The following is a 27695-nucleotide window of genomic DNA, read 5'->3' as shown; positions in this document are numbered from 1 at the left end:
GATGGGCAATGCAGACAGTGCTACAGTAGTTTTCGGGACCACAACTATGATCTTGTATATAGTATGGGATCCTAGTTGCGCGTCATTCAGGTGCCTGTCATCCGAAATTCATTACAAGTGTTCTGTAAACAAAAACTGATTCCACAAAATAGGGTCACTAATCTAAAAAACTGTCGGTGTCCAGAGTAGCTGAGTAAACTCCACTTCATAAATCTCAATGGAGTTGACTTGCGAAGAGTGTCAGCGGAGTGTACCTCCGACTACATTGAGTCGGTATCAGTTGATACTTTTTTAATGTGTACCTTGTACCTAAGTCTGTCCTGTGTAACTGCATTATTTTCTTTGGGTGCTGAAATCCTTCATTTTTGTTCAAAGGTCTGTGGCACCTTGAAAGACATGGGCATAGGCGTAGCTGAAGGACTCCCAGTGCATCACTATGGACAGCGGCACTGGCTGCAGCACAGTCAACAGTGGCACTCAGTTTAGCAATGTGGAAGGCTGCATTACCTTCAGCACCAGGCCAGCCGAAGACTGCGCCACAGCTCTGCTCACCCAACACACCTGTGCAGGATTACTAAATCAGCACACCTGCAAGGCATTCCCTAATCAACTGACTGGCACAAGACTGCAGGCTGGACCTCGCTCAAGTGGAGCAGTTAGGAAGACAACCAGAGCACTTCTGTAGTCGGGCACACCTCACTCTTCCCGACAAGGTCCAATGCAGACTTTTTTTAAAGAATATCCAGTCACTTCTGGGTAACAATTAAGTACCTTACTGAGATTCTTTTAAATTAAAATAGTAAAAAAATATTTTAAAAACTGCTTCTTCGCAAAGAGGATTTTCTCAATTATTAATTTTGCTAGGAATGTCTGAGAGTGGTCTGAGTGGGGAAGGGAAAACTGAAAACTAGCTGTTATTGGCAGAGAGATTTGGAACTCTTTCTTATTAGTCTATTAACTAAATTTGCCACCAGCTGATGTCACCAGGCAGGCCAAAATAAATTTCTCTTACACTTAAAGGGCATTATCATTTTCATAATTTGACAGTATTAATCCAACCTCCATACAAAATATTAGGAACAACTTTCTAATATTGAGTTGCACTCTTTTTCCCTCAGAACAGCCTCAATTCGTTGGAGCATGAACTCTACAAGGTGTCAAAAGCATTCCACAGGGATGCTGGCCCATGTTGACTCTAATGCTTCCCACAGTTGTGTCAACACTATTTTCTCTATGCAGATTTTAGAATATTTGTATGAAAATGTATCTCCAATCAGATGGAAACCAATTATGTACATAAACCCTGGATTGCTGATGCTATGTATTGGACATGAATATAATAATAATATATGCCATTTAGCAGACGCTTTTATCAAAAGCAACTTGCAGTCATGCGTGCATACATTTTATGTATGGGTGGTGCTGGGGATTAAAACCCCTTACCCAGGCTTTACAAGTGCCATGCTCTACCAACTGAGCTACAAAGGACTACCATCGAGAGGCTTTGAAGCCACCAGTTAGTCAGCCATATTGGCACTCCCCAGTAGGAAAAGTCCTCCATAGGAATGAATGGAATTCTACATTATTTCAATGAAATGTTTTAAGAACAAAATTACATATACCATTAGTCATCTCAAATATATAGACTTTAAGGAAAATATCTTTATATATTGTTTTGTATGTTTAGCAACACATAACATAATTTAAAAGTATGCATTAACGAATGAAGACAATAATAAATGCATTTACATAGCTTCCAAAGAGTGCCAAGATGGAGGCGTGGTGGCTTCAACACAGCGCCCCCTATCAGTCATCTATTGTATATACAAATCATTGATGGAAACCTAGCTACTGAGACATAAATAGGATGGGCTGGTAGGTTGTATCAGGCTCGTTGACCTTTATTAAAGTACCTTTTTGAATTGATTTTGGGGGGGATTTAACAGATTATGGCCCTGATCTTGGGAGATGGGGTGCTATTTATGTGCACATTCCACAACCATTTAAACCATTCAAGAATAGACAAATAGGCGGCTATTACGCAAGAGTGCATCAAAACACCGTGATATCGTTGTATAAAATAAAATGGAACCCTAATCTAGCTTTAAAATTTACATCAATTTGAGTTATGGCAAGAGACATGGCAATAATATTATTATGCGTAGGCAATTTCAATAGCATGGGTGTAACGAACGGGGTTTCTTCGCCGAAGATGATGCGACACTGAATAGCAACTCATATTTTAAAATAGAAAGGACGATAGAATACTTACTTTTGCACTAAAAAGCCAGCCTGGAAATTGATCAGGATAACGTCACAGATAACATAAAATACGTCTGTGAAGACCTCCGTTCCGCAGGCAGGAATAAACAAGACCGAGCAAGAATAAGGCCATGAACTCGGCGATTTTTCTTCAAAGTAAAAGTCATGCAAAGAAGAATACAAAGAGTAGAAATTCGTACAAATTTATGAGGAAATGTTAGCAGTTTAAACAATATGAAAACAGGAATAAAGTGAATCGCCTTTATAACACAAATAATGTTATACTATTGACATTATTTTTAACAGCATTAAAAGTGATGATTACTAGATAGTTATCAAGGTAACAACAGTAATACTAATAAAACATGATTTATAATGCTACTCTTAATAATAACAGTAATAACAATATTAGAAATAACATTATATTTATAATAATCAACTTTAGAAAATACTTTAAATCCCATTGTTAATTAGCCCATTCATATTGGACGTAGTAAAATGGACACTCCTTTTATAGAGACACAACGTACACATAATTGTGTATAGTGCAATATGTATTTGCAGTATGAAAAAATGATTGGATTTAATCTGATTGGCCACTCTTTATGGGCCGCCAAATGAGCAGCGACACTCCTCTTGGTGTAAACTCTGTGAATTTGGAAACTAGAAGAGCTCTTGAGTAGAATGGACCCCCCTTTTACTGTGACACAAGCTACAGATAATTTTGTACGGTTCATTGTACACGCACAACAAATAATGTTGACCATTTAGGCTTAAAAAAAACATCTTAGAGAAATACTTTTAATTATTCTTTGTATGATAACTTGTAGGAAATATATAAATAATGGTGCACATTTTCCATCATTTTCGCACTAATTATTAATTTACAAAGTAAACAGGATGGGACATTTATTCTGAAGGATTCCAAATATCCATGACCCGGAAGTACATAGTTATTCTTGCCTGCTTCACAGTGGTATCAAAGAATTTTATAACAACGCCAGGATAGACCAGACCCTGTCGTTTCCAATGGGGAGCAAATTAATCCTAGTGCGCAGGAGTAGCATTTTTTTTTTCAACTTTGGCAAAGTGTAAAGTCTATAAAATGCAGTCCACTCTGTTTGATACAGATTTTAGTTTGGAAACAGAAAACTGTATGGAGATCAAATGTTTTATCGATGAGAAAATGTGCAGAAGGTCGGCCAAAGTCCATCTCGCTCCATCTTCTCCCACTTCCGGCCACTGGGCTTCCTATCTTAAACATATTTGCTAATGAATGGAAACGCCAACCGGATGCTTCACATTTATACATCCGGTGAAATATCTGACCCATTGGTTGCAGTCCAAAGTCAAAGTAGACAGCCCTTAGCCATAGAATGACGTTTTACGTCCGAGTGTACCTTAAATGTCCCTTGCCCAAGCGAGGGGAGTGATGATCGGAGAGGCAACGTCCTTGGTGGAAATCTTAAAGTTGAGCTTAAAAACAACCAACCTAAAGCTATGAATGTACCTAGCTAGCTACAGTTACCCATAGCTGGCTAGATAGTTTTAGAGTTGGGTCATTTATTCGAATACATTTCTGAATTCAAAAAAAGATGTGTATGAAGCGAGCTAAGTGTTATAGACTCATCACTACGAGACTATGCCAATTTTCCATCATATATATATATATATATATATATACAGTGGGGCAAAAAGTATTTAGTCAGCCACCAATTGTGCAAGTTCTCCCACTTAAAAAGATGAGAGAGGCCTGTCATTTTCATCATAGGTACACTTCAACTATGACAGACAAAATGAGAAGAAAAAAATCCAGAAAATCACATTGTAGATTTTTTATGAATTTATTTGCAAATTATGGTGGGAAATAAGTATTTGGTCACCTACAAACAAGCAAGATTTCTGGCTCTCACAGACCTGTAACTTCTTCTTTAAGAGGCTCCTCTGTCCTCCACTCGTTACCTGTATTAATGGCACCTGTTTGAACTTGTTATCAGTATAAAAGACACCTGTCCACAACCTCAAACAGTCACACTCCAAACTCCACTATGGCCAAGACCAAAGAGCTGTCAAAGGACACCAGAAACAAAAGTGTAGACCTGCACCAGGCTGGGAAGACTGAATCTGCAATAGGTAAGCAGCTTGGTTTGAAGAAATCAACTGTGGGAGCAATTATTAGGAAATGGAAGACATACAAGACCACTGATAATCTCCCTCGATCTGGGGCTCCACGCAAGATCTCACCCCGTGGGGTCAAAATGATCACAAGAACGGTGAGCAAAAATCCCAGAACCACACGGGGGGACCTAGTGAATGACCTGCAGAGAGCTGGGACCAAAGTAACAAAGCCTACCACCAGCAAGGGCATTGAAGATGAAACGTGGCTGGGTCATTCAGCATGACAATGATCCCAAACACACCGCCCGGGCAACGAAGGAGTGGCTAGCCAGTCTCCAGATCTCAACCCCATAGAAAATCTTTGGAGGGAGTTGAAAGTCCGTGTTGCCCAGCAACAGCCCCAAAACATCACTGCTCTAGAGGAGATCCTCATGGAGGAATGGGCCAAAATACCAGCAATAGTGTGTGAAAACCTTGTGGGGACTTACAGAAAACGTTTGACCTCTGTCATTGCCAACAAAAGGTATTAAAAAAATTGTTGAGATAAACTTTTGTTTTTGACCAAATACTTATTTTCCACCATAATTTGCAAATAAATTCATTAAAAATCCTACAATGTGATTTTCTGGATTTTTTTTTCTCATTTTGTCTGTCATAGTTGAAGTGTACCTATGATGAAAATTACAGGCCTCTCTCATCTTTTTAAGTGGGAGAACTTGCACAATTGGTGGCTGACCAAATACTTTTTTGCCCCACTGTATATATATTTACAAGCTAACGTCATAATTTTGTCTGACATGCCCAAAATGCAGTTCGACACAGTTTGCGTTGAATTGTGAGTCATATCAACCTTTTCTTTTTTTTCTTAACAACAAATCAATACAGAAAGTACATAAGGGAACACAAGTATATATAGATTATATATAATGGACAATTGAGCTAGGGGGTACAAATATCACATTACAATTACACAAGGACCTTAAGGGACATACATACACTTAGAATTCTAACAGCTTTTTTGTTAGAGTATTTAATAGTCTTAAAATACAGTTCAATTTCTTTTTGTAGGGTAAGAAAATGTGTTTTTTTGTTAGTAAATTTACATTTGTGTATATGAAATTTGGCCAAAAGAATAATGAAATGAATTACATAAAAATGTTTCAGCTTATTTTTATCGTATGTAAAGAATCCAAGCAGTACATCTCCCACAATAGTGTAAAATCTTCATAAATGTGTTCAATTATAAATCTACTGATGTCTTGCCACAGTTTTCTTACATGTATACAATGCCAAAAAAGATGCAACACTGTTTCTGGGTGGTCATTACAAAAGGAGCAATTTGAATTTATGTTTTCCTTAAACTTCTTCATATAGTGGTTGGCAGGGTAATATTTATGAATAATTTTAAAGGAAACCTCCTTAATTTAGTTAACCAGTAGGTATGTGTGTGGCAACATCCAAACTTTTTTCCAACAGATATTATCAATAAATCCATTCCAATAAGGCATGACATAAGGTATAGATACAACATCCTGTTGAAACAAGGTTCGTTTCGCTCTGTTGTTGAATGGGCCAAAAGAAAAACAAATCTTTCCTACTGATGAGTCAACAGGGTCAATAGAAGGTAGGCTCTGAGGGTCAGGTCTTGACACGTTCCTGAATAACAGAGCAACACCTGAGGGAATGGCGTCTAAAACAATTGCAAAATCTTTAGGTGTTACAGGGACCTTGTAAAGAGATAAGAATTCCTTATAACTGAGTAAAAGACCCTCTGCATTTACCAGTTGGCTCACCAATAGGATATTATTTCGGAACCAATATTCTAAAAACAAAGAAGTATTTTTATACAATATATCCCGATTATTCCATATATAATATCTGTGTGGAGAAAAATTGTGTTTATAAATTAAGGACCATGACAAGAAAACCTGCCGATGAAAAGCAGAAAGTTTCACTGGAATTTTGTCAATATTATAATTGCACAACAACATGAAGTTAAGGCCACCAAAAGTAGAGAAGACATGATGAGGAATAAAATTCCAGATAGAAGTGGGTCTTCTTAGGAATTGTTTTATCCAATTGATCTTAAAAGTATTATTTAAAGTAGTAAAGTCCTGAAAATTCAGTCCACCATTCTCATAAGTGTTCATTACAACAGTTTTCCTAATGTAATGGGTACGGTTTCTCCAAAGAAAGTTGAAAAGCATCTGGTCTATCTCCTTGCTTATTTTACTGTCAAGATATAAAGATAGAGCGCCATATGTTAGTCTAGAGATACCTTCGGCCTTGGTTATTAGGACTCTACCTTTTAAAGATAAGTCCCTCTGTAGCCATTGATTTAGCTTCTTCTGGGTATTTTTAATAAGAGGGTTAAAATTTAGTAAGCCTCTAGACTTCTGATCCTTTGTAATGGTTATGCCTAAATATGTAAGTTCTTCTTTTACTGGAATACCATAATATGAAGGTGTCACACAGTCATGTCAACCTCACAAGTGGGGGGCCGAGGCTGCAACGTTTGTGAATTGGACCTCCACATAAGATGGCAATCAAACTGCATCCGGTTTTGACTGGGATTCCCGGGAGGGAAAGTGGCTAGGAAGAGGGCTGAGGGGTAAACAACGTGTTAGGACTGCAGCAATCAGGGCGGGGTTTGGGGTTTTAGAAATCAACCACTTTTCTTTAGATGTTAATTTTCTCGAAATCTAAAGGCACACACTAGATTCGAGCCAATGGCTTAAGCTGTTGAACATATTGTCACTCCAACCTCATGAAAGTGACAAACTGACAAGTTTACATTTTTGTCAAAAACTACTTAATATTTAAGGAGTGCCTTTGATTCGACGGCCTGCACATGCGTAGTTCGGCCCGAGACGACCGTTAGACGCGAAGACTTGTTCATGTGCATGAGTTTAGCTAGCCAACATCGCTTACAAGTGTGATTGGGGAATTCGATTGGAGAAGCAGTTTTAGCCTATCTTCATACTGTACTGTCTTTGGTGGTACCTTCACCTATTGAGTTTTCAAACCTGTCTTTTATACTGGATAGCTAGTAGCCAATAGCTAGCTTCTGGGAAAGAAAATTCCACAGGCTTTTGGAACGAAAGAACAGTTTAATAAGTATTGTTTTTATTTATCACCACCGAACATTTGGAAATAGAGTGCTGAGGAGTGAAAGTAATTTAGCTATTCATTGTATTAATTGGATCTGTAGATTTGCTATTTTCTAGAGTATTCTTGTGTCAATTAACTCGTGACATTACTGGATTGCTCATTATATTAATAAAGTCAAATTTAATAAACAAATACTATAGTCAGTTTTAAAATGTTTAAGGGTACAAGACTGTAAGATATGTAAATCACCATGAATCCAATGTTTACCACTGCATTTTAAACAAATAGGAGAATGATTAAATTATCATTATTTTGGGTTCTGGAGGAGCTGCAGCACCCCTGATAAATTGAATACATTTGCCAAAGTTATATAATTACTGCTGACTGTTCAGAAAGTAATGTAATAATTCAGAATAGCCTACTACGCCATGAAAAGGCCTATAATTTAGCCACAGAGGATCATTAGCTTAAAAAAGTGCCTAGCTGTGGATTGCATAGTCTACAGTTGGGAACGAGCGGCGAATCTTTAAGTGAACAGCATGCATACATTAAAGACGAGGTCGTTTTTATTGATCTCAGTGTCAGAGTAGCCTGTTATTTCAATCATTTGTGCAATATTAAAGATTCTGCCAAAGTCTCCAGTCATGTAAAATGAAGCATCATTGTATAAAAGGCCACATTTTCCCCTGACCGTAGGCTACTAAAAATGTTTCCCCATGTGTACAACTTCTGTTATGCCCTACTGCACTATGCACGTACAATAAGCTCTTCTTATACTTTTTGGGGGTTTATTGGCAGACTACACTCGGCGTATTCCCGCACCTACTGTACGGGGTTAGTAAAATATTCCCAAAAACAAAATATGTTTTGGATGAACAAATTCATACTAAACTACCAAAACAAAAAATACTAACCAAAATTCATGGTACTTCTGTTAAAATCACAAAGTCTACACAGGCTCAAATGCGATGCTTTGTTATTGAGTTGATTTTTTTCTCTCGTGCGTTATGTTACCTCTGAGCTTCCTCGCGCGTGCACACTTTTTGTTCTGGTACCTCCTAAACACTGGCTGGATGTGACAACGGGCAGCCTCTCCCCGCTTGGCTCGATGGCATATGTAGGGATTTTGCCAACACAGCCATATATGTACACAGTCATGTATCCTTAACCTTTTTTCAACTGACTATCTTATTTGTTCATTAAATCGGCCTTTATTCATATAATGCGTAATCCAAGAATGTCACGACTTAATTGACACGAGAAAACTCGAGAAAATAGCAACTCCACAAATCGCAATGACTACAATGAATGGCTAAATTACTTCCGGACACTAAGGTTCCGCGGAGCTCCTCCTCACAATTCTTTATATTAGCGACACCCATTCAGTAGATATTTGAGAATTTTTTTGTTATCATCTGTTCATGTACCAGATTGGAATGCAACGTTTGTTTGCTCAAGTAAGTAACGTTTCCTTCATTTGTGAGTAGTTTTACTTGTGTAACGTTAACAATTTAGCAAGCTAGCTAACGTTTCTTGGCTAGCTTGCTAACGTTAGCTAGCTAGAAACATGAACAGTTGCTAGCTAACTCAATGGTAAATGCGGTTAAGTTGGATAGTTAACTATCTGATCGTGTCCTTGCTAGACGAGTTATTTAGCTAACTAACTGGCTAACGTTAGGTTTGTTAACTTGATATCGATGTTTTATTCGTTTTGGAAATCAATATAGGCCCGATGTAGTGGTAAATAACTAATAGGTGGTAAACTCAGATTTTGTCGGTCGCGGTGAAACAGTAACACTCGCTGTACTTTTAATGCATTTTTCCGCAAAAGGTGTGTAAACTGTAGCGTAAAATATAAAGGTGAGTAAAGTGCTTTTACCCTCCACTACCACTGCATAGGCCAAGTATTATATTTGCTGTTTTTCTTCTTCGTGACTGGGTTGGTGGATCGTATCCATTTTCATGGTGCATATACCGCCATCTACTGTACTGAAGTGTGAGGCCAGTTACGCCCTACCTACATTAAATTCTCTTCATTATTCCTGTTCCTAAAAGGAGAAGGAAAAAAATGCACCACCAACTAATCTTACACCTACACTATATATACAAAAGTATGTGGTCACCCTGTCAAATTAGTGGATTTGGCTATTTCAGCCACACCCGTTGCTGACAGGTGTATAAAATCGAGCACACAGCCATGCAATCTCCATAGACAAACATTGGCAGTAGAATGGCCTTACTGAAGAGCTCAGTGACATTCAACGTGGCATCGTCATAGGATGCCACCTTTCCAACAAGTCAGTTCATCAAATTTCTGCCCTGCTAGAGCTGCCGCGAAGTGGTAGGCCACACAAGCGCACTGAACGGAACCGCCAAGTGTTGAAGCGCATAGTGCATAAAAATCTGTCCTCTGTTGTAGCACTCACTACTGAGTTCCAAACTGCCTCTGGAGGCAACGTCAGCACAATAACTGTTCATCAGGAGCTTCATGAAATGGGTTTCCATGGCCGAACAGCCTAAAATCGCCATTCGCCATGCCAAGCATCAGCTGGAATGGTGTAAAGCTCGCCGCCATTTGACTCTGGAGCAGTGGAAATGCTTTCTCTGGAGTAAATTAATCACGCTTCACCATCTGGCAGTCCAACGGACAAATCTGGGTTTGGCAGATGCCAGGAGAACACTACCTGCCTGAATGCATAGTGCCAACTGTAAAGTTGGGTGGAGGAGGAATAATGGTCTGGGGCTGTTTTTCATGGTTTGGGCTAGACCCTTTAGTTCTAGTGAAGGGAAATGTTAATGGTACAGCATACAATGAAATTCTAGACTATTCTGTGCTTCCAACTTTGTGGCAACAGTTTGGGGAAGGCCCGTTCCTGTTTCAGCATGACAATGCCCCCGTACACAAAGCGAGGTCCGTACAGAAATGGTTTATCGAGACCGGTGTGGAAGAACTTGACTGGCCTTCACAGAGCCCTGCCCTCAACCGGGCCTAATTGCCCAACATTAGTGCCCGACCTCACTAATGGTCTTGTGGCCGACTGGAAGCAAGTCCCAGGCAGTAATGTTCCAACATCTAGTGGAACGCCTTCCCAGAAGAGTAGAGGCTGTTATTGATAGTAGCAAAGGGGGGGACCAACTCCATATTAATGCCCATGATTTTGGAATGAGATGTTTGACGAGCAGGTGTCCACCTATTTTTGTTCATGTAGTGTGTTTACCACTATTTCATGAAAATATAAATCGCCACCCCATTAACTCTTCTGCAGTAAAATCTCATACACCCAGGTACTTCTCTGCAGTTGCCACCTACACCCATTAAAAACCCACTACCCCATTCGACTACTTTGACCCTATCTGCTCCTGCCCATGCCAACAGCCTGGGAGGATGGGACACCACCCCTCAACACATCCCGTAACACTTCTGAAGTCAAATCTCATATACCCAAATACTTCTCTGCAGCTGCCACCACATCTATGTTCTGTGATTTACGCTCCGTTTCTGCAGTACAGTTGATAACCATTGCTATGACATCTAAGAAGCCAACCTTACTGAAGCATAACTCACTCCTTACCCTATCCCTCTGTACTGGCACAGATCTACTACTCACAGGGATCCTCTCGGAAGCCCTCACCCTTGATCCAGCCTCAGCATGCGACACCCTCTGCACTACTTTGACTCTGTCCACTTAAATCTTCCTGTCTTGCACCGGACACTTCCGATCTCCAGCAACATGAACACCCCTACAATTGACGCAACTTTATCCACCTAAACTACACAATCCTCTATCCCATGCCCTCCAGCACACTTCCCACATCTCCCTCCTACACACTGCTGCAAGATGGCCATAAACGTTGCACCTGAAACACCTCAGTGGATTCGGCACAAAAGCTCTAACCGTATAACTGATATATCCTAAAAGGACTTTGTCTGGTAGAGACTCAACTCAAAAGGACTGACAATGACTGTTTCACCACGCTCCCCACCGGGTCTGCGTCGTACCAAACAGCGGGCATCACAAACAAGAATTTTCAACTTCAATTGTACCACCTCCACACAATGCTACCCCATAAATCACTCCTTTCAATTGTGCCCTGTTCCTAAGAGCAAAGCAAGAAACAGATCTTGACCCAAGTTATGTGACACGGAGTGCCTTCGCCCTCTAGTCAGAAGAAACACAAACAAATATCACAAGTCCACTACAGGTTACCTTCACGGATTCAACTTTTCTCAAATCCTTTCTCACCCACCATGAAACCACAAATGGATCCGCCAAAAGGCAAGGGATCCACTTCCTCCCAAAATTCCACTCCTACTGGTCCAGATTCTTCTTTATCATGTCTGACACCATTCTTCCTCAACACACATCTTCCCACTACACTCGGCTCTTCTCACTGTCCATAACCATGTCTATCTGTTCACCTCGCCCTTGCCGCGCCTTCATCCTCTACATTACTTGCAAAGCACGCACTGATGGCGTTTCTCCTAAACACAACTTCTGTTCCTTAGCCCACTTTACAAAATATCTCTGACTTCTCCACGTCTCTTTCACGTCTACTCTCTCCTTCAACAATTTTCACTGCCTCCGCATAGGAGACCTGCTCGACAGCCCTGATCCTCACTACTTTGACCTCCTTCACCCTTCTCTGGAACATGATTCCCATCATAATTGGAGCATTGTGCATCCTCAGACTCAAACTGATATTCCGTCTGCAAATACTTGACACATGGTCAAACTTTAAAAATTATATTGTATTGGTTTTTGTACGTATACAACTTCATGTACAGAAAGACTTTCCTCCTTTCCAGTCACAGTACGTGTTAATCAACTAGCCCCAACTATTCCCGGCATGTTATCCCTAAACCATGAAGCCTCGATCCAGTGAGACACCAGATATGACACCTTTCTTCGGTGCCTTACTCTGAAAATTATAACTCTCCACCTCGTACATTGAAAGTTTATAGCGCCGCAGAGCTTTCTCCTTTTGCTTATTCGATACACATGAAACACCAACATACTGCTCCTGGTCAATCTGACCTACTCCACCTTTCACAACTCTTCCTTCACTGTCTTCGTAACTGCAAACGGGTCTCCCAAATAAAAATCCTTATTCATGAAGAGTACTCCAACCAGAAACTGCGATTAAATTCCAATTTCAGCTTTTTTATAGCTCCATTCTTATTTATTACCATCATTCAGTTATTCTTAGCAATTTAACTCTCGCCAACAGAATCAAACATTGTATCCCCTTCCACCATTACACGACCTGCCAAATTCAAGCTCATCAGAGATTTGGATGTAATGATGATACCTACAGTACCAGTCAAACGTTTGGACACACCTACTCATTCAAGGGTTTTTCTTTATTTTTACTATTTTCTACATTGTAGAGGAATAGTGAAGACCTCAACACTATGAAAAAACACACCAGAATCATGTAGTAACCAAAAAAGTGTTAATCAAAGCCACCTTATTGCCTTGACAGCTTTGCACACTCTTGGCATTCTCTCAACCAGCTTCAATAGGTATTCACCTGGAATGCATTTCGATTAACATGTGTGCCTTGTTAATTTGTGGAATTTCTTCCCTTCTAAATGCGTTTGAGCCAATCAGTTGTTGTGACAAGGTTTGGGGTTGTATACAGAAGATAACCTTATTTGATAAAAGACCAAGTCCATATTTTGACAAGAACAGCTCCAAATAAGCAAAGAAACAACAGTCCATCATTAGTTTAAGACATGAAGGTCAGTCAATCCGGACAATTTCAAAAACTTTGAAAGTTTCTTCAAGTGCAGTCGCAAAAACCATCAAGTGCTATGATGAAACTGGTTCTCATGAGGACCGCCACAGGAAAGGAAGACCCAGAGTTACCTCTCCTGCAGAGGATAAGTTCATTAGAGTTACCAGCCTCAGAAATTGTAGCCAAATAAATGCTTCAGAGTTCAAGTAACAGACACGTCTCAGAGGAGACTGCGTGAATCAGGCCTTCCTGGTTGTATTGCTGCAAAGAAACCACTAAAAGGGCACCAATAATAAGAAGATACTTGCTTGGGCCAAGAAACATGAGCAATGGACTTTAGACTAGTGGAAATCTGTCCTTTGGTCTGATGAGTCCAAATTTGAGATTTTGGTTCCAACCACTGTGTCTTTGTGAGATGCAGAGTAGGTGAACGGATGATCTGTGTATGTGTGGTTCCCACCGTGAAGCATGGAGGAGGAGATGTGGGGGTGCTTTGCTGGTGACACTGTCAGTGATTTTATTTAGAATTCAAGGCACACGTAACCAGCATGGCTTCCATAGCATTCTGCAGCGATACACCATCCCATCTGGTTTGTGCTTAGTGGGACTATCATTTGTTTTTCAACAGGACAATGACACAACACACCTCCAGGCTGTGTAAGGGCTATTTGACCAAGAAGGAGAGTGATGGAGTGCTGCATCAGATGACCTGGCCTCCACAATCACCTGACCTCAACCCAATTGAGATGGTCTAGGATGAGTTGGACCACAGAGTGAAGGAAAAGCAGCCAACAAGTGCTCAGCATATGTGGGAACTCCTTCAAGACTGTTGGAAAAGTATTCCTGGTGAATCTGGTTGAGAGAATGCCAAGAGTGTGCAAAGCTGTCGTCAAGGCAAAGGGTGGCTACATTGAAGAATGTAAATATAAAATGTATTTGGATTTGTTTAACACTTTTTTTGGTTACTACATGATTACATATGTGTTATTTCATTGTTTTGATGTCTTCACTATTCTACGATGTAGAAAATAGTAAAAATAAAGAATGAGTAGGTGTGTCTAAACTTTTGACTGGTACTGTATGTCTCCACTCTAACAATGGGATTCGTTGTCCACAGAGCGGAATGGTGGGCTGTCAAGCTCCCACCTCTTCCTATGTGGATACATTTAGTTATTTTAATACTTTTTTGAATATTCGATGAGGGGTGTTGACATCAACCACCTGTATTCAATGGAAAGATGCTATGCTACTAGCTTCGTCATGAATATGCATAGCCATCTCAAGGCAACTCCGATATAGTACTTTTCTCTCAAAGTTGTCGGGATGTCACGTGTCCTACTTATATCAGTACAATCGTCAGCTGGTCCTCCTCAACACTTAACGCCACTCCAGTTATCATTTCTTTCAACGGCGCCCTGTTCCGGAGAGCAAAGCATGTCACAGGTCTTGTCCCGAGGCACGTGGTGTGGAGCGCCCGCTCCCTCTGGATGGAAGACACACAAAAAATTATCACAAGTCGGCCTCCCGAATGGCGCAGTGGTCTAAGGCAGTGCTAGCTGTGACACTAGAGATTCTGGTTTGAGTCCAGGCTCTGTCGCAGCCGGGAGACCCATGGGGCGGTGCACAATTGGCCCAACGTCATCTGGGTTCGGTTGTGGGTTTGGCCAGCAGGGATCCCCTTGTCCCATCGCGCACTAGCGACGCCTGTGGCTGGCCGGGCGCATTGCACGCTGACACGGTCGCCAGGTGTACTGTGTCTCCTCCAACACATTGGTGCGGCTGGCTTCCGGTTTAAGTATGCATTGTTTCAACAAGCAGTGTGGCTTGGTTGGGTTGTGTTTCGGAGGACACATGGCTCACGACATTCGCCTCTCCTGAGTCCGTACGGCAGTTGCAGCGATGAGACAAGACTGTAACTACCAATTGGTACCACAAAATTGTAGAGAAAAAGGGGTAGAAAAAAATATAACTAAAATAATAATAATCACAAGTCCACTTCGAGTTACTTTCACCGACTCAACATTCCCCAAGCTCTTCTCCACCCACCCTGACACCACATGGATCAGCCAGAAGGCAAGGATCCATTCTCTCAAAAAATCTCACTCCCACTGAGCCAGAATCAGAATCATCCTAGTCATTATCCTGATGAGGCTTGAACTCGGTGGTCTTCCCCACATATCCCACCGCAGGTAATTCCTCCTCACTCTCACCAGGTTTGTTTTCTGAGCTACCGAAAGCATGTTTTTTGATCTTATTATTTTTGTACTTTGACGCCAATCTTTCTCACCACACCGCTTCCCTCTACACTCAGCTCCTTTCCTTCTTCTCCATGCTCTTTCCGCTCCTTCATCTGCTGTAATAGCAAATGGTTCTTGTATTTTGAATATGACCATATTCCTCCACTCCGGAAACCTTTTATCCTTCTCATCCTCTCGTTGTAGCTAGCTAGCTGCTCCTTCTTTTATGGTATATTAGCGTTCACACTTTAGTGTGCATTTCTGCACCTACTGTCCGGGATGGAAACAGGATTCCCAAAAAACTGAACCAATATATTGGTTATATATTCATATATTCATACAAACTACCAAAATAAATAAACAAAACTAAATCAAACTACTTTTCTGTTAAAAATAAAACGGATAACTAGGTCTCCATTCCGTCCGACATTGTTTCAACTTCTTCTGTGTGCTAGTCCTTAGAATCACTGTCTTCTATAGTATAGCGTACCACAGTATGAGTCATAATACCCATAAAACCTAGCGGTAAAACATGGAAATGGTTCCAATAGTTTTTCCGCCATTCATTTTTCCCATAGTGGTTTTTAAAAACACTTAAAATAAGGGCTGTGTTCCGTGTAGGCTTACCCTGGCGTGACGTTTAGATACCTTGTCCTAGAGAGATTTACACAGTTGACTTTCATTAACATATTCGGCTGTATTTAACACCCAAAAAAGGAAATGATATATTTAGCTGCTAATGTAGCTATCATAAACAACTTCAAATGGCATGATGATCTAGATAAGACTGCCGAATCAGGGCAAAGRTAAGAATCTCTGGATTAACTATCTAATGTTAGCTAAATGTAGTAAAGAATAGATTAGCTACATTTCTATGAATTGACAATTCTGTGAACTGTCTTACGCAAGTTTTAAATTGACACAATACCTGTTAACAAAGTTGTCAGAGATGACTTACAGGAGCTTGCAGGGATTTGTAGATTTGCATGATGTCTACTTTGATGCTAAGTAGCATTTTCGAATTTGGAGTAAATAGAGCTGAATATATTGATAAAATGTACCTTGTCTGAGAGAGATTTACATGGTTATCAAAACGTCATGCAAGGGTATGCCTACACTAAACAGTCCTTATTTTAAGTGTTTCTAAAATCCCCTATGGAAAAAATGAATGGTGGAAAAACGATTGGAACCATTTCCTTGTTTTGACCGCTAGGTTTTGTGGGTATTATGACAACTCCACTGTGGGGCTCTATTATGGCGGTCCCCAAACGCAGGTTTTAGGTACATGCCACCACCTACTGTATGGGGTGAAAACTGGGGAACTTTAACGCAGAAAAACACAGGAAAAAGGGAAAGGGTGAAGAAGAAAAAAAAACACTCAAATTATTGCAACAGTGCTTGATAATGTAGCCTAGCTTGTGAGCTTTGTCACGCCTGGAAGTTAAACTAGGGGGAACAAAGGGTTGTCACTAGTTACCACAGCCACTATATTGTAAAAGTTCATGAACAGTTTTTCACCATTTGGTCTTCATTTAAGGTTAGGGTTAGTCATAAGGTTAGCAGTGTGGTTAAAGAAAAGGGCGATACCTAGTCAGTTGCACAACTGAATGCATTCAACCGAAATGTGTCTTCCGCATTTAACCCAACCCCACTGAATCAGAGACCATAAGCTTGGCAGGTTAGGGTTAGGTTTCAAATCAATTGTAGAAATAGGTGGGGTTTAGTTTGTGGCTGTGGTAAATAGTGATGGCCAGAACAGTGTCCAATATCTTGAAATGTCTTTGCTTGCTTACACTCTGATAAACAATGCCAACTGTTATGTCTTCTGCCTAGGTGGTGTCCACTGTCCGTCCAGTGCATCAGGGGGAGTTTTAATTGCTGGTGCAACCTATATAGTGGTCTGATGCATTGCCGAAACGTCCAGACTGGAACCAAACAATGGACAGAGTAAGCTGCCCTGCACGGGTGTCACACCAGTCCTTGAGGGCAGCTGCAGTGTCTGTGGGTTTTCCTTTCTCCATTGCACTTAACTGATCAGCCAATGTTATTGATTTGAGGCCAATGTACACCAGTGATGTACTATATTAGTTAATGTGCAACATCCTGAACTTTACAGATAGAAATGGAAATCTAGATCTAGATGACAGACAAAATGTATACTGCATAAAACATTTGTATCTGAGCATACGGTAATGTTGCAGCTGAACGGGGCCCTGTTCTAAATTAGACACTGACTAAAAGGGAAAAGGGTTATACCTGAATCGTGTTCATTAGCGCGTACTGTAGAAAAACGGGTCACTGTCTTCCATTGCGTKCCTACTGAACATGATCCAGCAGACACTGCGGCAGCCCTCCAGGTATTGAGCCCAGCTGTACAGGCATAAGCCCTGCAGGGTTTTAGTATGGCTTCAGAGAAGATGGATGATTGCAGTGGGACACTGGGGCTGAATGTTTACGTCAAAGAGGAGGAGGAAGAGGTGCAGGTGGAGGATTTCGCAATGAAGGACAAGGAGGCATTCACAGTGAAGGAGGAAGAGGAGGAGGAAGCTTTCACAGTGAAGGAAGAGGTGTTGACTTTCACATTTAAAAAAGAAGAGGAAGAGGTTTCAACAGTGAAAGAAGAAGAGGGCGAGGTTATCACAGTGAAAATTGAGGAGGGTGGAGGTAAGAATTGCACAAGTAGTCCTAAGCGATGGCTTGAAAACGACATTTCAACTCTTCAGTAGGACTGGAAGTGTTGTTTAAAAAGGCATTATGACGTTCTTCATTTAAGTTCTTAAGGGGATGTTCCACTCAAAATACAATTTAGCATAATTCTAAACACAACTTGGCTGTTGATTACCCAAGACAGACTTTTTTTGTATTTAGTTCTCTTATATTGACATGATTTTGTTGAGTCAGTATTGCCATAGAGCTCCATTCAATTTAAATCAGAACATTTGTCAACGCCAAACACGTGTCTGCATTAGAACGTGTCTGCATTAGATTTGAAAAAAGTAACTATTGCTAGAAAAATTCTGTACTTGCTTCAGCTGMTAAAAATGCTAAACGCTAACTGGAAAAGGGAGAAGTGGTAAGGAGCTGACAACTGTTGTTATAACGCCTTCTAGCAAATATGTTATTTTATTTATTATTTTATGCTGATGCTACATTTTTTTCTTATTTACAAAATGATTTTCATCCTCACAGGAGAGAGGCCTAGCCCCAGCACAGAGACTAAATGGGGCTCAAAGAGTGGAAAAAGTTCGATACAGGAACTGGACTGGCGAGCTCCTGTGGAGAAACCTCACTGCTGTTCCCAGTGTGGCAAAACATTCTCAGAGTCCGGAAACCTGAAGCAGCACATGCGGACGCACAGCGGAGAGAGACCTTACCACTGCTCCAAATGCGGGAAACGCTTCATACAATTGGGACACTTCAACAGCCACCAGCGCACGCACACGCAGGAGAAACCGTTCAGTTGCGGTGAGTGCGGGAAGAGTTTCTCTCAGAGAATCAATTTGAAGAAACACCAGCTCACACACTCCGGTGAGAGGCCTTTCCTGTGCTCTGACTGCGGGAAGAGTTTCTCTTCATCTACCAACCTAAAAAGACACCAGAGCACGCACAGCAATGAAAAGCCTTTCCAGTGCACCAACTGTGAGAAAAGTTTCACTCATATACACCACTTGACACGTCATCAGACTGTACACACGGGGGAAAAACCTTACACTTGCTCTGACTGTGGGAGGAGTTTCTCCCTCCAGGGGACTTTAAAGAAACACCAGCGCACACACACCGGAGAGAAACCGTACCAGTGCTTGCTCTGCGGGAAGAATTTCTCTCTTTCGGTGGCACTGAAGAGACACCAGCTCATGCACACGGGAGAGAAACCGTACCAATGCTCTCAGTGCGGGAAGAGTTTCACCCAAAAGGGACAGTTAACTCAACACCAGGGCACACATGAACTAGAAAAGCCTTACCCCTGCTCCCAGTGTGGGAAAAGTTACTCCTCAGCCCCCTCGTTAAAAGCACATCAGCGGACTCACAAAGAGTCAACGTCACTCGTAATGACAGCACATTTCAGAAAGTAAATTAGTGAACTGGTTGTGTCTGATTGGGATTGATAGCCTACATTTGAAACTATAGATTGTGCCTTAAATGCTTTGTCACGTTCATGTTCAAACAAAACTCTTAGTCCCAATTTCATTTTCTCCCTGAAATGTTCACTTGCACACTCCTTACAGATTTAAAAGGAATGGACTGGTTTGCATTCAGTACCACAGAACGGTGAGTAACCTTGAATTCAATGGAAACGGCACTTAAAAACTTTGGGCCAATTGCAACCATCGATGGCCACCAGATTATTGCCAGCTGATCTTTAGTTAAACCAGTAATTGGCACTAAAATCACCTACACAGCTGATCTCAATTGCAACCATTATTGGACACCAATTACCTCTCCCTAAAGTGGATGTTGGGCTTTACTCTTAGTTCTGCTTTTAAGACTATGTTGCCCTCTTGGGTATTATCAGAACAATTTAATCCTGTTTTTTTTAGCAGATTCAAGGTGATTTTAATCAATTTGATAATCATTCCGTACATCTCAAATAAAGTATTTAATTTCCTTATTTTCCACAGCAAATATTCTATTGCAGTGTAGCCTACCCTAAATTTATTTCCAATTTATGTAATCCATTAATGATTTAACTTGTCTAAATAAAATATGGCATTTTTTTTCCATCAAGAGAGGTGAAGAACATTTTCCTGAACTGTAGGATACACATTTGAAACTGTATTGTAGGCAATCTGTTTATAAAATTATCTTGTATTGTATTTGGAAGTCGTTATCTTAATTTAATTAAAGTGCTTCATTTTATATTGATATTTAAATTGTCTATCATGTGTTGCCACAATCCATATCACTTTAATTTACAATATGGTAATTAATTAAGTTGGTCTTCAATAACTTTATTTTCTTAGAGTAGCCTCAATGGAGGCATAATTTGGCTTAAATGTGTTTTGACAGGCTACATTTCCAGTCAAATCTTTATTTCAGTATTAATATGTCATTCTTCCATTGATCTATTTCTTATTTTAATTTCGTTCTTCCTGATAGGATATATTACTCCATTGGGACGGAAGTAGTGAACGCAGACAATGACCATTTTCGTTGTCTGGTATCATGCGGGCTTGACACTGTAACAACATATCAGTCGGTCTGTTAGTTTATTTGGGTGTTCTTTTCATTGCAATCACTGTTATTCTAGCTCAGAGCTCCGTGTAATCTCCCAGAAGTATTGTTTTAAGGAAACCAGGGTTAACACAGTGGTGAGTGCGAAGTTTGTTGCTTGTTTGTTGCAATGAACACGTTGTGACTATGGTGGCCCAGAGAGCAGATCCCATATGGTTTGCTGCATGATTTTCCGATGGTCACACCAATATTGATCAGCCAACACCTAACCACACCCACCAAACGGGAGTAAACGTACCTCAAAGGTTGTTGAAGAAAGGTGCGCACTGTTTTGGGGCAACGTGTCGTTCAATAGAAACCATCACGCAACTTAGCAAACGTTGAAGGGAACTGAATGCACCCCTGGTGTTATGATGCGTTCGTTCGTAACCAAGTGGGAGGTGGGAATTTCCCACTTTTACAGTCGTAAATACCAGTTGGATGCATTCGCATGTTTTGAACTCGTTAAGAAACGTTGCTTGGCTAATGTCCAACAAGCTGGGTAAACCATGAACTAACAGTACAGCTACCATGCTTGTTAACAAATTAGTGTTCAAAAACCATATTAGTAGATGTCTTTTTATAAATTATGTGTTGTTGCATTTAAAGGTCCAATGCAGATGTTTTTATCTAAATATTACATTTCTGGTTAGCAATTAAGTACCTTACTGTCTAAAAACAAAAATAACTTCTTAGCAAATAGCAATTTCTCAAGCAATGAATGTTGCTAGGAGGGAAAAACTAGCTGTTATTGGTAGAGAGATTTGGAACTCTTTCTTATTGGTCTATTAACTAATTTACCGCCTGTTGATGTCACCAGGCAGGCCAAAACTCCATCCCACCAAAACAGGCAAATATTTTAGGCTGTCTTTTCAAACAGCTCTTACACTAAAATGGCATAATCACAATTTCACAGTATTATTCCAACCTCATAGTGTAGAAATATATATAAAACACAGGAAAGTCACATTTTGCGCTGCCCATGCTGTTTAGAACAAATTCTTATTTAGGGCCTACATTGGCAAAACCCGGACAACGCTGGGCCAATTGTGCACCACCCTATGGAACACAGCCAGTTGTGATACAGCCTGGATTCGAACCAGGGTGTCTGTAGTGACGCCTCTAGCACTGAGATGCAGTGCCTTAGACCACTGCGCCACCCAGTTGCTACAATAGCACAAATACAAAGATGAGTCCTCTATATATCTATGATTTTCCCTAGTGGTATGTGGTAAATTCCCACCTGCCACTTGGTTACAAACTCAGCATAAGGAATGTGTTGGGAACTCCCTCAAGCCAGTGCATACACCAATCCAATGGCACTAAATCTTTGGGGGAGTGAACAAGTGCACAACTTGGGGGAGAAACTAAATTGGGTGTGCACCCCTTCACTAATCCCACTTCTCTGATATTGGACTGCACTAAGTAAGCAGACTGAAGTTCAATGCTCACTGCATGTAATTGCTTATTGATGATGCTATACTGTATTTTATTCATATGATCTTACTAATATGGTTGTATATATTATTTTTCCAGCTTTGTAAAACCAAGCAAATTCCTGTCAACATTGTTATTGTAAAATGTAATCACCTCAACAGATAGATCAGAACTTCAAGCAACTTTGTCCAACATACAAGTTAGGCATTATCGCACAAATGAATAAATATATCAATGTAATCAGCACAGATGTTACTGATCGGGTTCTCTTATTGATTCTCTTCATTCAAAACATGCTTGAAAAGTTATTTATTGAAAATGATAAAAGGGGGAAGAAAGGAGATTGGAAGTTGTAGTTAAGTATTAGGGCTCTATTTTCAGATGACCTTAAACCAGCGCAATTGTCAAATGCATCCTCATTTGCAATTTCAACCTGTTAAAGCCGGTGCTCTTCTACACTGAACATAAATATAAACACAGAATGCAACGGTTTCAAAGATTTTACTGAGTCACAGTTCCTATAAGGAAATCAGTCAATTGAAATAAATAAATTAGGCCCTAATCAATGTATTTCACATGACTGGAGATCAGAAAACCAGTCAGTATGTGGTGTATTTGGTATTTTATTAGGATCCCCATTAGCTGTTGCAAAAGCAGCAGCTACTCTTCCTGGGATCCACATGAAACATGACATAATACAGAACAACAATAGACAAGAATAGCTCAAGGACAGAACTACATACATTTTATTTTTAAAGGCACATGTAGCCTAGATATCAATACATACACACAAACTATCTAGGTCAAGTAGGGGAGAGGCTTTGTGCTGTGAGGTGTTTCTTAATTTTATATTAAATTTTTGTATCTGTTTTTTAAAACCAGTTTTGTTGTTTACTTGAGCAATACAAGATGGAATAGYGTTCCATGCAATAATGTCTCTATATAATACTGTACGCTTTCTTGAATTTGTTCTGTATTTGAGGACTGTGAAAAGACCCCTGGTGGCATGTCTGGTGGGGTGTGTGTGTGTCAGAGCTGTGTGTAAGTTGACTATGCAAACAACTTAGGATTTTCAACACAATGTTTCTTATAAGAAGAAGTGATGCAGTCAGTCTCTCCTCAACTCTTAGCCAAGAGAAACTAGCATGCATAGTATTTATATCAGCCCTCTGATTACAATGAAGAGCAAAACGTGCCGCTCTGTTCTGGGCCAGCTGCAGTTTAACTAGGTCTTTCCTTGCAGCACTCAACCACACAACTGGACAATAATCAAGATAAGACAAAACTAGAGCCTGCAGAACTTTCTTTTTGGAGTGTGGTGTCAAAAAAGCAGAGCATATCTTTATTATGGACAGACCTTTCCCCATTTTTACAACCATTGAATCAATGTTTTGACCATGACAGTTTACAATCTAAGGTATTGCCAACTTGCCAAGTTTCCTCAACTTGTTGAACAGCCACACCATTCATTACCTTATTCAGCTAAGGTCGAAAACTTAGGGAATGATTTGTACCAAATACAATGCTTTTAGTTTTAGAGATGTTCAGGACCAGTATTTTACTGGCCACCCATTCCAAAACAGACTGCAACTCTTTAAGGGTTGCAGGGTTCACGGGATCCAAACTAAAAAGTTAGCTAGCCACTAAGAAATTTTCCAATATACTTTCAAAACAACAAACTTTWAAAAAACGAGCTCTCCCTCGTTCTCACCATTTGCCTCATGCAGCGCGGCACATCTCCTTTGCATAGATCAAACTGTTGATTGTGGCCTGTGGAATGTTGTCCCACTCCTCTTCAATGGCTGTGCAAAGTTGCATTACATTGGCGGGAACTGGAACACGCTGTTGTACACGTCGATCCAGAGCATCCCAAACACGGTCAATGGGTGACATGGCTGGTGATTATGCAGGCCTTGGAAGAACTGGGACATTTTTAGCTTCCAGGAATTGTGTACAGATCCTTGCGACATGGGGCCATGCATTATCATGCTGGAACATGAGGTGGTGGTGGCGGATGAATGGCACGACAATGGGCCTCAAGATCTTGTCACGGCTTGTTGGCATTGATAAAATGCAATTGTGTTCGTTGTCTGTAGGTTATGCCTGCCCATACCATAACCCCACCTCGACCATGGGGCACTCTGTTCACAACAATGACATTAGCAAACCGCTCACCTACACCAAGCCATACTGTTGAAGTCGGAAGTTTACATACAATTAAGTTGGAGTCATTAACTYGTTTTTCAACCACTACACACATTTCTTGTTAACAAACTACAGTTTTGGCAAGTCGGTGAGGACATCTTCTTTGTGCCTGACACAAGTAATTTTTCCAACAATTATTTACAGACGGATTATTTCACTTATAATTCACTGTATCACAATTCCAGTGGGTCAGAGGTTTACATACACTAAGTTGACTGTGCCTTTAAACAGCTTGGAAAATTCCAGAAAATTATGTCATGGCTTTAGAAGATTCTGATAGGCTAATTGACATCATTTGAGTCAATTGGGGGTGTACCTGTGGATTTATTTCAAGGCCTACCTTCAAACTCAGTGCCTCTTTGCTTGACATCATGGGACAATCAAAAGAAATTAGCCAAGACAAAGAAAAATTGTAGACCTCCACAAGTCTGGTTCATCCCTGGGAGCAATTTACAAACACCTGAAGGTACCACATTCATCTGTACAAACAATAGTACGCAAGTATAAACACCATGGGACCACGCAGCCGTCATACCACTCAGGAGGGAGACACGTTCTGTCTCCTAGAGATGAACGTACTTTGGTGCGAAAAGTGCAAATCAATCCCAGAACAACAGCAAAGGACCTTGTGAAGATGCTGGAGGAAACAGGTTCAAAAGTATATATTCATCGTAAAACTAGTCTTATATCGACATAACCTGAAAGGCCGCTCAGCAAGGAAGAAGCCACTGCTCCAAAACCGCCATAAAAAAGCCAGACTACGGTTTGCAACTGCACATGGGGACAAAGATTCTACTTTTTTGAGAAATGTCCTCTGTTCTGATGAAACAAAAATAGAACTGTTTGGCCAAAATGACCATCGTTATGTTTGAAGGAACAAGGGGGAGGCTTGCAAGCCGAAGAACACCATCCCAACCATGAAGCACAGGGGTGGCGGCATCATGTTGTGGGGGTGCTTTACTGCAGGAGGGACTGGTGCACTTCACAAAATAGATAGCATCATGAGAATTAAAAAATTATGTGGATATATTGAAGCAACATCTCAAGACATCAGTCAGAAAGTTAAAGCTTGGTCGCAAATGGGTCTTCCAAATGAACAAGTACCCCAAGCACACTTCCAAAGTTGTGGCAAAATGGCTTAAGGACAACAAAGTCAATGTATTGGAGTGGCCATCACAAAGCCCTGACCTCAAGCCTATAGAAAATGTGTGGGCAGAACTAAAAATGCATGTGCGAGCAAGGAGGCCTAAAACCCTGACTCAGTTACACCAGCTCTGTCAGGAGGAATGGGACAAAATTCACCCAATTTATTATGAGAAGCTTGTGGAAGGCTACCCGAAACGTTTGACCAAAGTTAAACAATTTAAAGACAATACTACCAAATACTAATTGAGTGTATGTAAAATTCTGACCCAATGGGAATGTGACGAATGAAATGAAAGCTGAAATAAATTMTCTCAACTATTATTCTGACATTTCACATTCTTAAAATAAAGTGGTGATCCTAATTGACCTAAGACAGGGAATATTTACTAGGATTAAATGTCAGAAATTGTGAAAACTGAGTTTTAAATGTATTTGGCTAAGGTGTATGTCAACTTCTGACTTCAACTGTTCATGCTGTCTGTTATCTGCCTGGTAAAGTTTAAACCGGGATTAATCCGTGAAGTGCACATTTCTCCAGCGTGCCAGTGGCCAGCATTTGCCCACTGAAGTCAGATCAAGACCCTGGTGAGGACGACAAGCACGTAGATGAGCTTCCCTGAGACAGTTTCTGACAGTTTGTGCAGAAATTATTCGGTTGTACAAACCCACAGTTTCATCAGCTGTCTGGATGGCTGGTCTCAGACAATCACGCAGATGAAGAAGCTGGATGTGGCGGTCCTGAGCTGGTGTGGTTACATGCGGTCTGCAGTTGTGAGGCCAGTTGGACGTACTGCCAAATTTTCTAAAACTACGTTGAAGCGGCATGATGGTAGAGAAATTAACATTCAATTCTCGCAACAGCTCTGGTGGACATTTCAGCAGTCAGCATGCCAATTACACACTCTCTCAAAACTTGAGAAATATGTGGCATTGTGTTGTGTAACAAAACGGCACATTTTAGAGTGGCCTTTTATTGTCCCCAGCACACGGTGCACCTGTGCAATGATCATGCTGTTTAATCAGCTTCTTAATAGGAGAAAGGAGAAATGCTCACTAACAGGGATGTAAACAAATGTTTGCACAAAATTTGAGAGATATACGATTTTTGTGCATATGGAACATTTCTGTGATCATTTATTTCAGGTCGTGAAACATGGGACCAACACTTTACATGTTGCGTTTATATTTTTGTTCCGTGTATTTTCAAACCCTAGAGCCAAGATTGTTAATTTGACTGTATTATATGAGCTCGTTTGCGCTGAGGTGGGAGAGGTGGTAATATCTGAAGTGTGTCCTTAAAAGTGCCAATTTCCAGTATGCGCCTGGTGGGGATATTTAAGAGCAACTGAAAGCTGGTCTTAGTGGTAACACGGTTGGTTATGGCATGGATTTTGACGGCGGAAGCGCAGCCAGCCAGCCGTGACGCACGGTGCCCATATGCACATGGAACAGAGCTACAGTATGTGCTTTTTGTGCCTTAAACCTCGAATTTTGAATCATACATAACAAGTGTTTTTTCCCCCAAATTTTGTTTCATTTGATTAAAAACAAAGCGTAGCCTCCCCTCTCAATGAAGGCAGTTGTTTTGTTATACCCAATGCATTCGCCAAGTAGTCAAGACTATCGATGAAGGGTTTGGCTCGTGAGACTGCTTTCAAATAAATCTTAATCACCAGAGCTTTGTTAAAATATCAAATTTGTCAGCAGCAAAACAGTGAATACATCCTGTGCAACGTCACACCTACAGTATGTAGGTTATTACAGCGCCTTTTATTATTTTGGATGTGCGTTAAAATTCCATACATGTAGGCTATATATGACGASCCATCATGGAACGAGAGCTGAGATAATCTGGTGAAACTCATATTTAGAAACATTTAAGTTATTTTCCTGTAACAATGGCTTGTTTTCCGTTTCATTTGATTAAAAAACAAGCCCTTGTAGTAGGCTACCCTTACCCTACTATAACGAAAGCTGTTACAACAGCAATGTGTCTACTGTATTGTTCTTATCCCGGCCATGTATTGGCCAAAGAGCCTATCCATAAAACATTTCTAAAATGTCAACTTGTGACTTTTGCCAATATTCACAATTCACATAGGCCTACCTGCAGTGCATAGCATACTCCATACGGCTTGTATCCATTCCCATTTCCAAAGACCAGCTCTTGTCCAGTTACCAAAGACGCGCTCCTCCAAACACAGGCTATTCAACATTTTCAGTACTATA

At 40.6% G+C, this 27695-nt stretch overlaps 2 protein-coding genes across 3 annotated transcripts in view; one reads left to right on the top strand and one right to left on the bottom strand.

The window, feature by feature from the left end:
• Positions 1-27692, bottom strand: part of serpina10a (serpin peptidase inhibitor, clade A (alpha-1 antiproteinase, antitrypsin), member 10a) — a 42608-nt gene extending 14916 nt beyond the window's left edge. The window contains exon 1 of one of the 2 annotated variants that reach the window (XM_023973831.2): positions 27574-27692. In XM_023973831.2, coding sequence (XP_023829599.2) covers positions 27574-27682 — 109 coding nt within the window. In that variant the 5' untranslated portion in view covers positions 27683-27692. Of the gene's footprint in view, positions 1-2272; positions 2414-27573 lie in introns of those variants that run through there. The other variant, XM_023973832.2, reaches the window with a different exon arrangement.
• LOC111954256 (gastrula zinc finger protein XlCGF57.1) lies at positions 8518-22361 on the top strand. The gene is made up of 3 exons (XM_023973833.2): positions 8518-8948; positions 17301-18131; positions 18657-22361. Exons 2-3 carry the CDS (start codon positions 17870-17872, stop codon positions 19538-19540), a joined length of 1146 nt encoding a protein of 381 aa, XP_023829601.1. The 5' UTR covers positions 8518-8948; positions 17301-17869; the 3' UTR covers positions 19541-22361.
• Positions 27693-27695: the final 3 nt, after the last annotated feature.

The sequence above is a fragment of the Salvelinus sp. IW2-2015 genome, linkage group LG28 (assembly GCF_002910315.2).
Source record: "Salvelinus sp. IW2-2015 linkage group LG28, ASM291031v2, whole genome shotgun sequence".
In the NCBI taxonomy this organism is placed as follows: Eukaryota; Metazoa; Chordata; class Actinopteri; order Salmoniformes; family Salmonidae; genus Salvelinus; species Salvelinus sp. IW2-2015.
This window is presented reverse-complemented; position numbering and strand designations above follow the sequence as displayed.

What these genes read in the sequence shown, in the direction of transcription:
- LOC111954256 (XM_023973833.2), top strand. Translation starts at nt 17,870, where the DNA reads ATGGCTTCAGAGAAGATGGATGATTGCAGTGGGACACTGGGGCTGAAT. An exon ending in GAAAATTGAGGAGGGTGGAG is followed by an intron (nt 18,132 to 18,656) that starts GTAAGAATTGCA and finishes TCATCCTCACAG; the next exon opens with GAGAGAGGCCTAGCCCCAGC.